We start from the raw sequence: 15,688 nt of genomic DNA, 5'->3' as shown, positions 1-15,688 counted from the left end.
CACATTATGCTTCAGGCAGTTAGGTCAATCTGTAACCTAACTGAAATCAGCTATCATCCTCATAGTGCGTCCACTACCACCTTACAGCAATGCTTTTAGTGTTTCAGTGACAAAAATTTAAAAGCATTGCATTTTTGTGTACGTAGTGCCACAATATAATTCACAAAATATACCATGAGTTTGGAACTCTAAAAGGGTGCCATTTAATGAGAAAAATATGCAAAACTCACCCCACAACATTCTGATGTATTTTGGAGGTACATCTGCCCTGCTCTCTGTTTTTCCTGGTTGAGGATGGCCTCGGGGCAACATGGTGGTGCAGTGGGTAGTAGTCGCCTTACAGCAAAAAGGTCTCAGGTTGAATTCCCAGTCAGGTGGCCAGGGTCCTTTCTGTGTGGAGTTTGCATGTTCTCCCCGTGTCTGCGTGGATTTCCTTCCAAAGTCCAAAGACATGCAGGTTAGGTGAATTGGGGATGCTAAATTGCCCCCGGGTATGAGTGAGTGTGTTTGGCCTGCGTTGGACTGGCGACCTGTCCAGGGTGTTTCACCGCCTTTTGCCCTATGAGCGAGTTTATCCCTGATTAGGATAGGCGGCTTAGATAAAGAGTGAGAGTGAGTGAGGATGGGCTCTTCGTCCAAATAATTGATTGTTCATAACTTACAATATAGCATCGCGCCACATAATACCCAATTCTCAGAGAAAATCTGTTCAACCAGAGCTAACCGGAGTATTGTGTATGGACTTAAAAAAAACATCTGTTTCTGTATTCTAATCCTAAAACACAGGACATATTTCCATGTTACTGGTTTTATTCAGGTGTGAGGCATGTTCTAAACAGTCACACCATATGAGTATTTTGATGTTCAGTTCAAAATTCTGGTTTGAGCCCTGACTGAAAATCCAGTATGCTCTATGAATACACTACGTGATCAATAATATAAAAATACAAAAGTTACTACAATTATCTATTTAAGAAACCCTGGACACGTAAAATAGCATGTTACGTCAACTACCCGTGTATCAATGCTGGCAGAGGTTAGCCAATACTTTTTTATGCTGGCTAACTGCACCAAACTTGTCTGAACAGGATGTTAAATGTCATCTTTAAACATGTCTTGACTAAACCAAGTGCTTGCCTGTCATTTTCTCTTGTGTATAATTCATCTGGCAGGGTGTGGACACATGTTTTATGATTTAATTTCAATAAAGTTAAATGTAGTTACCACCCTGAGCACCACAAAACCAGACGGATGCTGCAATGTTTCAACCCTCACTCTAGATTTTAGATTGCAGCCCATGATAGTGCCAACCAACAAGCGAAAATAGACTGTCACATTTTACTGTATAAATATAGGTGTAAATATGTGTAAAGCTCTTAAAACTGACCCATATCATGGCATGACATGCTTTGACCAGGTGTGTTTCTAACAAAATTTGAAAAGTGCAATATCTAATTTTGGTAGACCAATTGCTTGCATGAAGACTGGAGTCTCAGACTTGCATATTCATAGTCATGGGTGTAAATGTAAGTTATAAATGCAGTTTTTTAAAATCACTTAACAAATTATAACATATTTTCAGGCCAGTGTTTCAACAAAAACATTGACCACGTGCAAATGTATACCCTCAATTTTCATTGTATGGTAAATTAGGGTTTTTTTTCAGAGTATTCTCCATCGGTATAGGCCAGGAAATCTTTGTCATTTTGCACCTGAATAACTCAAACTATTTTCGCCGACAGGCAATTGCTATTGCTATGGATGTCTTTACTGATGTGGAAATATTCCGAGACATTGTTGCTGCCTCCTTTCGAGGAGTGATGATCTACATACTCTTGGATGACTTCCAGTTTAGCAGTTTTCTTACCATGACTGAGAAGGCTAATATTCCAGTTCAAGCACTGAAGGTGAGAAACATTTGACATTTATTCTTACAGCAATAGTCTTCTTTGTTTAATAAGCCAGCCTTAAGCAACCCTGACATTTACACTGACAATGCATTTACCATGACATTTGCTCTGAAACCTGTTATCTTGGTTTTCCCTGCAGCCACTTCCCCATGAATGAGCATTAGGACAGATCTTAAAATTGCAGAGTTTCTTTTCAGTCCTGCTGTTTTAGCTGAGTGTCATGTCTCTTGTCACACCATCTCAAATGTCAACTGAACATTGTCACTCCAAAGCAGAGCTCATGCCTAGCCATCTGAGTAAGAAAATATTTCGGGCTTAAAACTAGACGTCTCCTTGTAACTAAATGTTGACTGAGTGATTGTCACGTCCTGAGAGGCCAGTGTGAGGGGATGTGTTTTTTCTGGTTCAAATTGCCTAAAGGCCTGAGATACATTTTTAGGCAAGCATTTTTCAAAACTGGTTTTATTGGTACTTTTACTGGTAAGGACTTCCTGACCTTTCCAACATCGCAGTTTGTTTTAGCATGCACTGAATGAAAAAAAAAAATGTTTAGCGTGTTAAAAAATATTACATACTATATATTGTTTTTTTTTCAGAACATGAGAGTCCGCACAGTAAAGGGGCAAGACTACCGCTGTCAGTCAGGGGCAAAGTTCCATGGAACCATGGATCAGAGGTTCATGTTGGTGGACTGTCACACTGTCACATATGGCTCATACAGGTTGGTTCTTATTTATGACTATAACTTGATGCATTTTCTTTGAATAAGCTCATCAGAATTTAACTGAACTCCAATGAACCATGGCAAATTGCAATGAGAAAAGAGTTTTGCAAGTGCTACTACATGGATTGATTGGGCCTGCATTAGTATCTGTGTCACTTTAAGATTTATGGTAGAAAAGTTATTCATTACTGAGAAGTGCTACACTTTAATAAGATGAATCAATTTGTCCTCAATACTCCCTATAGCTTCATGTGGTCATATGAGAGGATCAACTTAAGCATGGTAGTAGTGATCACTGGTCAGTTGGTGGTGCTATTTGATGAGGAGTTCAGAAGACTGTATGCTCGCTCCACTCTACCTAAGACAACAGCACAGGAGTCCATGATACAGAAGAATCTGCGCCCCACCAACAGTTATGTACATCTATACAACCCACACTCCACTGAGTTGTTAGGGAGAAGATACAGTCTTGATGCCTTTAAGACGGAAGCCTATGGGATGACGAGCTCCTTCCATGGTGCTCGCAGTGCTAAGAGACCCACAGCACAACGTGGCCTTAGTCTTCAAAGCTTGCTCTCGCAAAGTTACCAGATGGACAATGGAAGACTCACAAAGATACACACTTATGAGGATGGGCTACAGAAAAAATTAAATGGTTCAAATTATCTGGGAAGCAGAAGCTCCATAGAATATGGCATTGTGGAGGGTGCGAATCACCTTCCTTCTCCCTCTGATGTGTTTGCCAATTGCAGACACCTCAGTACCTCTGACTGGTCATTGTTTAAACTGAGGATTGACTCTTACCTTAAAGACAGCCAAACACCCACAAAGAATGACCAACAGCACATCCATCCCGCACTTTCTGATGGCAAGTCCTCTCTTAGCAGGAGCTCATCATTCAATTTTCAGGACTTTGAACAAGGTCAACATATACCAACCAATTATACAAACAGCCCCACATCAGCCCTGAGTTTGGAGAGTCAAACTTGTCTATCTGATAACAGATCAGACATACGAACATTGCTACCCTCTGGACTTTGTGAGGGACAGAGAGAGAAAGAAGACCTGACCCTGAAACTAAGGAATTCCAAGGGCTCTCATGGTGCAAATTTACCAGTCACTTCAAACCTGGGCAAACGTCCTCTGCAGTCTGTGTATACCTCACTTTTACATGCCAGACAGACGCCTACCAAGACAGATCCCGAGAACAGATGTGAGGAAGTGGAATCACCACAAAACACACAGCAGAACACTAGTGACGATGTGCACAGCTCCAAAACTTCTCTAAGTAAGAAAAATAGCAATGATGACAGTGTCTTGACAGAAGATCTGAGAGAGAGTCCAAATAACCTCAAAGAAAGCCACAGATCAGTCTCACACTTTGATTTACATACCCCTTCCAAAAGAAATAACCTAAACTACCATAACTGGCAAGAACCACCATCCAGGACATCCTCTGCTACTCATCTGGAGTCAAAACTGAGCGAGCCCCTCTTCAGATCTTCAAACCTAAGACGTATGTGTCCTTTTGAGAGCAGCAACAGAACAATGATGTCATTGCTTGATATTCCAGAGGAAGCAGGGGTTCAAACCCCCATTGCCAGCTCAGAAAACCTAGACCTGAGGGCCGAGTCATGCAAAGAAACAACAGCTCAAGGCTGTACTGACTTATCTCAGATCTCATCAGGAAGTGTCTCCCCACATCATATTGAAGTAAATGCTCAGATAGTGGAGAGAGGAAAGGAAATTATAGATACAACAGACAAGCCATCAGACCATGAGGCTGAAACTGAGGAAGATATGCCAGAAATTGTAACTGAGTCAAATGCAGTGCTGAGCACAAGGACTTCAGAGGACGAGAGCAAGATTGCCCTGAATACTCATGTGGAATCATCCCCATGTGTAGCAACTGATGCAGCTCAGAACGTTAGATATGACTCCGTATCCTCAATTGTCACTTTGGAGAGCCTGAGCTCCAACTCGCTAACAGGAAGGAAAAAGAAAGCCTACAGTCGATTTGAACAGTTTGTGTCTTTTGAAAAGAAATCATCTGACAAACCTGTCACAATTCACGTAAACACGCACATACCAGAAAAACGGCCAAGCCTGTTTGTGTTCCACCCAAGAGGTGTCTCATCTGGAATGTCACAAAGTTATTCACGGTTTCAAACACAAACATCAAATGAAAACAAATTCGGAAGGTTCATACAGCGCGTGGGTAATTTAATCCATAAAAACAAGTGAACCTATGCTTGAATAGAAAAACACTGGCTTTGCAAAATAGAATAAGTGGCTGCCATAAGTGTAATGAAATCCATAAATTTATTTCAAGTCTTTTGTAAAGGATTACAAATTTCAGTTGTTGTGGTGGAACTTACATGTTCTATATCTTATTAAGCTTTGCTCTTATCATGTTAATCATATTCTGTCAGTCTGTTTAAATTTTGTAGATACAGAAAAATAATGGTAGAACAATTTCAGAAAAGTGTTGAATAATAGCATAAATACTGCTTTAATAGATAGATAGATAGATAGATAGATAGATAGATAGATAGATAGATTAAGAAGAAAACTGCAAGCTTCAAAACTTTGTAATATATTATTCCATAAGTTACGGTTCTTTATATGGAGTCTAATGTAAATATAGTAAAGGATCTGTTACATTTTGATTAAAATGACTAAATCCCACTGCATGACTCATGTTTATATCCATACTTAGTTTATCTATATTTAGTTTAATTCCACATATGGTTGCATTCAGGTCAAGTCTATGTCTAATGGTGGTCCATATAAAGCCTTCCCATAATGATAAACCACACAGTAAACTGTTTTGTCTTTTATAGACTTACTGTTTTATATTTTTTTATACTAATTGTGCTCAACAACACAAAAGATGGAAACATAGAATGGTGGAAAATATTTAATTTAAGCAAATAATATTCCAAATTTCATCAATGTCAGGTACTTAATTTCATAATTCAAAGTACCACTAAATGAAATATTCCAGGCTTTTGTTCCTCTCTGCATCCAACTCCTGAGTCTCAATCTCAAACCGCTTCATAGCAAGGAAATACTGAACAAATGGTTCACCCAGGGCACCGCACAGCATGCTGTCCTCCTCCAGAGCCTCTAGAGCATCCTCCAACTTAACAGGGATAGCAAACTCTTTCTGCTGGGCTGGAGCTCTGTTTAGACCCTGGTCCACGCTGAGATTACGCTTGATACCATCAAGCCCAGCTGCTACAGTAGCAGCTAACACAATGTAAGGGTTTGCCATGGCTGAGCCCAGCCTGTTATCGATGTGAGTCAGTCTACCACCATGAAGCTTCACATTGAATGCACAGCTGTTGTTGTTGTAGCCACATGTGGCATAGAAAGGACGCTTACGATCTTTCATGTCCTTTGTCAGCTGACTGCGACAGCCAATACCAGGAGCCAAAAGGCAGCTGAGGGCAGGTGCATGGTGAAGAAGACCAGCAAGCCACTTCCTGCCTATTTCAGACATCTCCCCATTTCCAGTGTGGAAAAGGCTACGCCTTCCATTGGCATCCCAGAGACTGTGTGAGAACAGGCCTGAATTGTAGATTCCATCATCGGTAAAGAAGCTGACAATGTAACTGAATTTACGTGCCACTTCTTTAATACCAGTGCGAAATGTGAAGGCACTGTCCGCAGCCTCTATCCCAAATTGGGGCTTGAAAGAGATCTCCATCTGCCCTGGACCACTTGCAGATGCAAAGCTGTCTACATCTACACCCATGTAGTACATACCATTCACCAGGTGCTGCAGAAAGGGGAGGTCATGGTTACTTAGCAATGTGGTAGCAGGAAAAAAGACAGTTTTTGGGCCCACTCTCTCAGGAGCTCCCAGGATATAACACTCGTAGGTAAAGCAGGAATGAAGGGAGAACCCCATGTTCCGTAGCTGACCTAACAATTGCTTGGCAATAAGACGAGGCGAGGTGCGAAGAGGGGTCCCAGTGACCATGCAGGGGTCACAGATGATCCGGGCTGTCTGTTCAGTCCATGGCAGGATTCGGAAGGTAGAGAGGTCAGGGATCAATAGCACGTCACTGCTGAAGTTAGGGGCACTTGGATGATCTACCTCATTGATTTTGGGGCTTAGAGTTAACTCTAAGTAGCTTCTTGGCATTGGCACACCATACACTGCTTTTTCCTACAATAAAAAAGAGGCCAGAAAAACAAAATAAAAACAAAACAAAAAAACCAAAGAAACTCTTTAAAACTTCTGTTTTTAAAGTGCCTCATTATTCTGTTGGTCATATTGTTAGAAATTGTGTGTAGATTTCTAATATGACCAATCTCTGCACAGCTTTAAGTTCTTATGTTAACAATGCTATGATTTGAACAGTGTCTATCCCTAAAGGGGCCTTGAAAGTCATAATAACATACTTACGTGGAAGAAGCGAGCTGGAACAGTTTTAGATCGGGACACTCCATGGAGATCTGTAGCTTCAAAGCGAACAAAGCTTACGTCTTCACGGGAAATATACTGTTTTATCTGTTCCACATCAGAGATGAAGCTTCGAGACCAAATCATGTCTGTCTGGGTGGTGTCCTTATTATTATCTGTGAACAATAAACAATACTACAAACAATAACCACTGAAATTCATGTGATAATCTGGGCTAGTGAGACTTTCTCAACTAGGATGTAACTGTAAATAATTCAAGGATGTAAATAATTCAAAGGCATGTTGACTGACCTGTCTCAGAGGACCAAGTCTCTTCCCAGTGAGACCTTTCGGGAGTTGGAGACCTCAAACTGGATGACTGAGTAGAAGAAGCAAGGGATCTTGAAGAACCACCATCTTGCTGAGATGCAGTGCTACCCCGGGGCCTTGAGGATCTTCTAGTGCTCTCTGTAAGGGGTCTGAAAGTGCTGAAGGACTTAGAGGATCCCTCATCCTGGCGACCATCCGCTTTAGTCCCGTGTAAGTAGGTGTAAGGACTCCATGACTGATGCTCATTCCTCTCTTTAGTATGTAACTGGGTGGTATCTTTTAATACACTCTTAAGCTCTTCCATCGTTTGCTTTGAGACACCTGCTTCATGGGAGTGACTTTGCTTTATTTGTTCCTCTCTGGTGACACTCTCCTCCTGCTGAGAGTCAGTGTATACAGAGGGTCTACAGTGTGGAGGACGAATGGAAGTTACGATGGGGTTATCTGTTGGTCTTAGGCCAGGTAAACTGTCTTGTCCTTCCCTGTCTCCAGTAACTGAATACTTCCCACTGACTTTCACTCCCTTCTTACTGTCAGAGCTCATATTGGTGCCATCCACCTGGTCTTTGTCCTTAGATGATTTATCCTAGAAATCATAAAGCATCAGTTACTGTAACACATTTAATCAGATGTTACAAAATGAAAAATGAAACTTTTTTTATTTATCATTTCATATATCTAGATTTCATTCTCAGTAAAGAAAATTTGCAAACCAAAAGTTGTTCTAAGCATATGTCATATGAACAAAAAAACCCAAGAAATTCTTTTTTCTTTCCTTCGTTATATATTTGTTACTAGTTTGATATTTTCAAGAATTTTTCATGGACGTTTAATGTCATATGACAGTATACATAGACAGAATACTGAAAATAGCAGCAGTCATTTAAAAATATGTCCAAAACAAATCTTTACCCTAATTCTGGAATCTTCTGCTTCTTGCATGCTCTTCTCAGTTATTTCTTTATTCCCAAATGAAATTTGATGGCTCCTCTTTAAAACCACAGCTCTGACCGTGCATATCTTGTAAAAACCACTGGCACAATGCTGGCTGATCAGGAAATTCTCTCTGCTAAGTCCTGGGAGCCCATAGGAGAGTGGTCGGTGCAATTAACAAGCTGTTTCTGAAATGTATGTGTTTCTCCCCTGTAATCTGCAATGCACAAGAACTGTCCAGGCTGTCCATGATCTATTGTATGGGTGCAAACAGGGGTGAAATCCCCACACATCAGCTGTTTTGAAACAGCTCATCCGCATTATTCATCCCAATTCTGGAAAGATGCAGTAATGAAAAAGTGCACACAGTCATTACATATGAGATTTTATAGAAATCTTTTGTTTATTTATTCCTCACATTTATTGTGACTGAAGCACAAAACATACCGTTTTGTTTATGGTGCCCTTGTGACCAAATTATTTCATTTATTATTTATTTATTTATTTATTTAGTGTTGTGGGACGTTGTGATTGTTCTGTCGAATTGTAGTCCGTATTTTGCCAATTAATAACAGATTGAACAGACAAGTCTGTTTCCACATATGACAACAGTATCATTAAAGACGAACACAACCGCAGTTTTGACAGTACGATGTCGATTTATGACGGACGCTCAAATTGTTTTTAATATATTATTTACTGAACATACATCCACACAGGCGTATGGCATATCCTACTCTTGGGTGCGGCTACGAGCACTATAGCCTTACACATTTGATTAAGGACGGCGGAGCTCCAGTGGCGGCTGTATGGTGCTGAACCACTTCGTACCCTTTACGTTTTTCTTAGGACCGGCTTTATGATTAAGCTACAATCTTCAATGAGTAAGCATATTCCAGTAAGTACAAATGGTCGGATAAATGGATATTCAGCTGTCGACTCTCGACAATGAATATTTGCCTCATTATGTGAGATTTGTTTCAATATGAGAGCTTTCTGCTAACGACCCTACCTAGCATAACAATTAGCCTGGCTATCGCTGGCTAGCATGAGCTTTGTCTCACACCAAAAAATTGTGTACATAAGTTTTATAAGGCGCACTATTTTGCCTCTTCATAGTACTTTATAAGTCTGCATAAACTGTGCGCTAACGATATGGATATTTTGTTTTGCACGCTTATTTATTCAGTTGACACAGGTCTAACTTAACTAACAACTATGGTAGCAATTCTATCCTGTGCTAGTTAGCCAGCTAGTAAATAAACCTAAAAATGAGGCATTCGGTTTCTTACAATACTGAACAATCTTTTTGGTCCTGTTTATTGACGACTTTGAGAACAGAACTAAATATTATCATTATTAAATAATCTCGACCCTCAGGGTTGGACTCTTGGATGGTTTGTGCAGTGCAAATCAACAAACTCCAGTTTTGCTGTCCAGCTAGGGTATTTGTACAAAGCCAGACTAGAGGCTGTTTATAGGTCGCCAAATAATAGGTGTCTTTCCAGAATTTTGTGTTTTGTGACTAGAACGTTGTATGGATCTGTTTAGTTAGCATATGTGTATATTATCGAATTACTGTTTTAGCTTACTATCTCAGTAAGACTTAAATATGATATAGCGTTAGCTAGCTAGGTGGCTTTTTGGTGCTTTTGTATGTACTGATTTGAGACAATAGGATGTGGTAGTTTTCTCGATGGATCCTCTTTGCTGGGAGGCATACATTGAGGTCACAACAAAGAGGCGCGACAAATTGGCTATGAATTTATATTATGAGATTGTAAGATAGTAGTTAAACCATTACAGGGTGTCTATAGCTACGCCTTTCTAGAAACATCTAGCTCAGTAGCTGAAATAGAGAACAGGTCTCTCAATGGCTGGTTCTGCTAGTCTGAAAATATGTAGCTAGCCAATATTGACAATATTCTTGAACAATACTAGGAATGGTGAGTCTCCCCTCGAAGCTGCATAAATTTAAATTTATACACTGAGCACCTTATTACATTTTAGCGTATTTATTCTGGGTCTCAACAGCAGCCAGACAGTAGCTGTATTTGTGCAGCATCTTATCGGAATAAGCTACCATTTCCTGTTGTCGTCTCAATACTGTATAGACCAGTGTAAAGCCAAAAGCATTTTTACATCTGGCACTTCAGGGTTTGGAAATACCATTCTGTAGGCCTTCCTTTGTTGTTTCTTGAATTAAAGGAGAAGAGTAGGAAGTGCTCCATTTCTTTTTTGAGATCTCACCATCCAAGTTATTTGAATAACCACAAGCATCTACTGAATAGCCTAATTTTGCTTTGTTGTGTAAATGTGTTTTATGCAGTAGCTTTAAAGGAATAATAATATACAGCAAATAGAATTACTCATTGCATTTATTTAAAAATCTGACCAGTGCTAAATTATTTAACACCGTATAGGTGTCGAATCAACTCTACCAGGCGCTCTCACAGTGTGCAGTGTCACCTCCTGATATACTGTAGCTACTTTTATTTGTACATGTACTTGCACATGTTATCTAATTTTATTTAAGAAACCTACTGACGTCTTCCTTCCTTCCTCTGCAGCAATTCTGTGGTGTTTTGGGTCATACATTTATGGAGTTTCTGAAGGGCAGTGGAGACTACTGCCAGGCTCAGCACGGCGTGCATGCAGATAAGTGAACACTGGGCCTTGCTACCTCACAGCAAAGAAACTAGCCTAAGGATTTTAAAGTCGGCGGGATTGGACACGGAGAGTGCGTCCACTGTGGCTGAGCAAGTCTGGATGGGGTAAATCTTCCAAAGTGCACTGCCCTCGTTGGCCACTGAATCCTCGCTTGCCAGAGGACCAGCCTTGATATTTTTGTTGTTGTACTGGATTTTTTTTTTTCCTTTTTTTTTTAATTCTCTCGCTTTCGTCCCTAAACTTTAGTCTTGTTCCTTCCTCTTGTTGGTCATTGCACATTTTGTTTAGCCCGGCTTTTGCCATTTATTGGCATTTTGGTTTTTTGTCTTGTGGAGCTTTCGAAGATCCCCTGCCCCTCCCTTTTTTTCTTTTTTTTTTTTAAGATTTGATCCTTTTTTTCATCTGCAACAATGGCACGTATGAACCGCCCAGCCCCGGTGGAAATCACCTATAAAAACATGAGGTTTCTCATTACCCACAACCCCACCAATGCCACCTTGAATAAATTCATTGAGGTGAGCTGTTGTTTGATCTAAACCTCTACACTGTCAGGTGCAAATGATTGATGCGGTCAGTTTAATGTATATGTATGTATATATATACGTGTGTGTGTGTGTGTGTGTGTGTAAAGCTTGATGCTAAGGTTAGTAAACTGATGGGGGTAGCACACATTCAGTGATGGTAAAAACAGATCTAGGAAATGTTGATCTGTTTACTGTGGCTATTTCAAGAAATGCTGTTTTACACAATAGACAGGTACAGCCATTCAGCAGGTTGAAATGAAGTTTGTTGGTGCTGTGCTACATATTTGTGCTCTCTCCTCATAGGAGTTAAAGAAATATGGAGTCACCACAGTTGTGCGAGTGTGTGAAGCAACATATGATGCTAGTCTGGTGGTTAAAGAGGGAATTCAAGTTCTGGTAAGTTCCCATGATTCTGCATATCTCAAAAAAGCCCAGTTCTGTAAATAAAATGAAATGCTTTAATTATCAGTCATATTATGCTGCAAACATGTTATTATGAAATGAGGTAGGTTTGAAAGAAACACATCTGCATTGCAGTCACAGGTGCAGCGAAGGTTTTGGGGCTAGATTTCTAAGATAGAAATTCAATTCAAACGTCTTTTGACATTCAATCAATATTTTTCTCTCCTGAAATGTAGGATTGGCCATTTGATGATGGAGCCCCTCCTTCCAACCAGATTGTTGATGATTGGCTGAATTTGTTGAGAATTAAATTCAGGGAGGAGCCTGGCTGTTGCATTGCTGTCCACTGTGTAGCTGGCCTTGGAAGGTAAATAAGTGATCCTGTTTCTTAAAATTACTTTACAAATCTCATGATATATAGCCACCACATCAGGTTTAAGCTATTCATGTGTTCCAGTTTCTCTGCAAATGTATGTATTTTGCAACTTGTTTGCTCACGTAATAGCGATGTAACAATACATGTGTTCTCAGCAGGTGATGTGGGACTTAAGCCCTGTATAAAAACATCAGTAGACAAGTTCCATCAACCATGTAGAAGGTGCTGTAACAGGGCACCCGTTTCTCTTATATCCCTTTACCCCACTGCAGCAGTCCTTGCTATAAGAGCAAGCCTATGGAAGACATTAGTTAGCATAGCTTAGTGAGAGAATGTATTAAAAAAGAATGTTAAATAGATGTTAAATAGAATGCATAAAAGGTATGTGTGATAAATTTCGTCACATTGGTTCTTATTTATGCCTGTAGGGCTCCAGTCCTTGTTGCTCTTGCCCTCATTGAATGTGGAATGAAGTATGAAGATGCTGTCCAGTTCATCCGACAGTGAGTATATCTCTTTCCCAAGGTCGTTAATGCAACACACCTCCTCAGCTGGCATGGATTAATTCATTCTACAGCCATCTTCTAGTGGAAAATAAATAAATAAATCTTGATTGAAAATTGGCTTTCACTGACGCAAATGATCAACACGTTTCGGCACATAGAATTCAAAGCCAGACTTGGAATTTTTTTGAAGGACTAAAACTTAGAGCTCTGTTGATGTGCAGACCTCATTTATTACTTTGCCGTAAACTTCTAAAGTTTGGCAGTCATTCAAGGCTATCATACAGAAGTGCTCCATCGACATTAGAACAGTAATTTAAAACAGATTTCCCGCTCATACACACAAATCTTCAAATGATTTTTTTTAAAAATTGATTGTCATATCAAATATTATAAATCTAATATTGCCCAAAAATTCAGGAAGCGTCGTGGAGCATTCAACAGCAAGCAGCTCTTCTACCTGGAGAAGTATCGTCCAAAGATGCGTCTTCGCTTTAAAGACTCCAACAGCCACCGTAACAACTGCTGCATCCAGTAGAACCTATCCTGTGTTAACTCTGATGAAACAATAGCCAATTCTTATATCTTAGACTAATGCGGTCAGTTTCTTCTCTCAATATGGCGATCATGTAATAACACCAATAAGAAAATTGATCAAGTTTAATTCTTTGCAAGCATCCCTGTTTGTCTTGGTTTAACTGTGAAGCCTCTGGAGAGGTCTGTTGGTGAAGTAATTGTTCATGTTGTGCTTGTTGAGTTTGAAAGGGGCATTGCAATTCTTACATTACTCATGGAAATCCTCTACCATTTGTCCTGAATTTTTTGTTGTTGTTGTTGTTGTTGTTTTTCTTTTTTTTCTTTTTTTTTGGCAGGCTGTTGCTAAGATGCTATCAGCCAAACAAACAGCAATTTTTACTTTGAAACTGATTTAAGTATGTATCATTTTTTGTCTTATATTCCAAAATATATTGATTGATGCCTGCTTTCAAATGATTCAGATTTAAATGTCTCTCAACACGTTTGGAAGTAATGCAATCTTGCAGTCTTGTGAATTGATTTGTCTAATTTGCAGAAGCCTTCATATTAAGGAGAGGGGAAAACAGAATACGTTTAGAACCATAATACAAACATGGAGTCATTGTTTGAAAGGAAATAGTTTATTGAGAATTGGGAGCTAGTTTTTTTTATTATTATTTCTTTGTTATTCAGACTTTGTTTACTAATTACTGCCATGTCAATAGTGTGATTTGTGTTTTGGCTTCAAACTGGACCTCAATGTCTGCAATATTTTGTATGCCTCTTTATTTGATGTGCATAACTTAATACTTGGATACTTGATTAATGTACGGTATTTGAAAATGTGTACTATTAGATTGGCTATTTATATTATTAATGGATATGTGTTTTAGTATAGTGAGAGGCAAGTTGTAACTGTTCACCAACTTGTGAAAGTACATTAAAATGATACACTGAAAAAAAAAAAAGATATTCAGACCATCTTTTAATAGCATAGTCATTTACTTTGCATTCTCTTAATGTGTGTTTTGTCCTAAGCAGACATTGCTCTTGCAAACTATTTGACTCGCAAGAAATCAAGAATAGAAAATAAGTTTACATGTCATTGAGTTTCTGTAAATTGTGGACCAGCTGTATACACAGGGAAGATGCACATGACTGTTTTTGTAACCATCTTAATAGTGCTGTTCTTTTTCAGTGTTATCATCAGAGTATTTTTTACACTGTAGTAAACTGTTATCTCATCCTGAAAGTCTCAACAACACACTTCAGATAGTCTTATGACTGCCACGTTACCATGGGTACCTCCACATTCATAATTCTCATACAAAACCATACAGATCTTTATCAAAATCCTTTTATTTTCCCCTTTTTTCCACAAATGTAGGTGTCACATTAAACCTAAAAATAATAAATAAGAATATCATAGAAACAAAATCCTAGATATTTCTCGAAATATGATATAGAAGAGATCAGCACTGTACTGAGCACCAGTTGCACATATATCAAGTTAAATTCAACAAGATGGTAGAACCTTGAATAAACAACAAAAACAGACAAACACTTCATTAAGCCAGCCATGTTATTTGCATGAAAGCACAATATTGACACATTTACATCAGTTTTTTGTATGTTGTGTTTCAAGAGTCTTGATTTAAGAAAACAAAAAAACAAAACCTGAACACAAATGTAATTTTGATTGATCTTTCCAAAGATTTACATTAGAGCATACATTAGGATGCCAGCTGCTGTGAAAAGATGCAGCCCAGAATTCTCCAAGAGGACAGGAACATTTGGTGCTACAAAAACTGAACCCATATTTGTGAACACTGATTTTAGTTTACATACAAGATGTGCATTTTATCAACATATAATTATATAAAAAAATACCTTTGGACAATTCAGCATTACCTTTTGATGTTTATTTTAGTTTTTCTCAAATGAGGGAAAAGCCACTGCTGAGGTCGTCAAAGAAAATGATCCTTTACTCTCAATATGGGAATAAAATCAATGAGAAATTCCTCTTTTAAATTGTTCGACAGTTACGATCACCATTACAAAAACAGTACCTTTGAGTGTGCCCCATTAGTCTCTTAGGTTTCCATGACCCCAACACAGGGATTTGTTCTAGGACCTCTGGAACTTTTATGTTCACAGCCCATCTGGACCCTTCATATTGGACTCTTTGGCAGACAGTGGTGGAGGCACTAGTTGAAGGACACATTGGGATGGTTCACAGTACCCATTAAGACCAGGAGGACCAGGTGGCCCGGGAACACCTGGCATGCCAGGAACACCAGGTGGACCTCTCAAACCATCGCGACCATCATTGCCATACGCTGCCCTGCCAGGATCACCTGGGAATACACAGGACAAATGAGATAAC

General features: G+C 39.3%; 2 protein-coding genes across 5 annotated transcripts; one reads left to right on the top strand and one right to left on the bottom strand.

The window, feature by feature from the left end:
* Positions 1 to 5,623: 5,623 nt before the first annotated feature.
* Positions 5,624 to 8,320, bottom strand: lgsn (lengsin, lens protein with glutamine synthetase domain). 2 transcript variants are annotated; one of them, XM_030773000.1, is made up of 4 exons: positions 8,291 to 8,320; positions 7,361 to 7,964; positions 7,052 to 7,224; positions 5,624 to 6,811 (listed from the first exon to the last, which is right to left on the bottom strand). In XM_030773000.1, the coding sequence occupies exons 1-4, from the start codon at positions 8,318 to 8,320 to the stop codon at positions 5,624 to 5,626; spliced, it is 1,995 nt and encodes a 664-aa protein (XP_030628860.1). The 2 variants fall into 2 exon arrangements, with proteins under 2 accessions (XP_030628860.1, XP_030628861.1); XM_030773001.1 differs by having other exon boundaries at positions 7,361 to 7,949.
* Positions 8,321 to 11,366: 3,046 nt separating this feature from the next.
* ptp4a1 (protein tyrosine phosphatase 4A1) lies at positions 11,367 to 13,391 on the top strand. Of its 3 annotated transcripts, XM_030771557.1 has the most exons (5): positions 11,367 to 11,496; positions 11,809 to 11,901; positions 12,144 to 12,274; positions 12,712 to 12,786; positions 13,207 to 13,391. In XM_030771557.1, the coding sequence occupies exons 1-5, from the start codon at positions 11,392 to 11,394 to the stop codon at positions 13,322 to 13,324; spliced, it is 522 nt and encodes a 173-aa protein (XP_030627417.1). In that variant the 5' UTR covers positions 11,367 to 11,391; the 3' UTR covers positions 13,325 to 13,391. The 3 variants fall into 3 exon arrangements, with proteins under 3 accessions (XP_030627417.1, XP_030627418.1, XP_030627419.1); XM_030771558.1 differs by lacking the exon at positions 11,809 to 11,901; XM_030771559.1 differs by lacking the exon at positions 12,712 to 12,786.
* Positions 13,392 to 15,688: the final 2,297 nt, after the last annotated feature.

Source organism: Chanos chanos, chromosome 4 (genome assembly GCF_902362185.1).
Source record: "Chanos chanos chromosome 4, fChaCha1.1, whole genome shotgun sequence".
Classification (NCBI taxonomy): Eukaryota; Metazoa; Chordata; class Actinopteri; order Gonorynchiformes; family Chanidae; genus Chanos; species Chanos chanos.
This window is presented reverse-complemented; position numbering and strand designations above follow the sequence as displayed.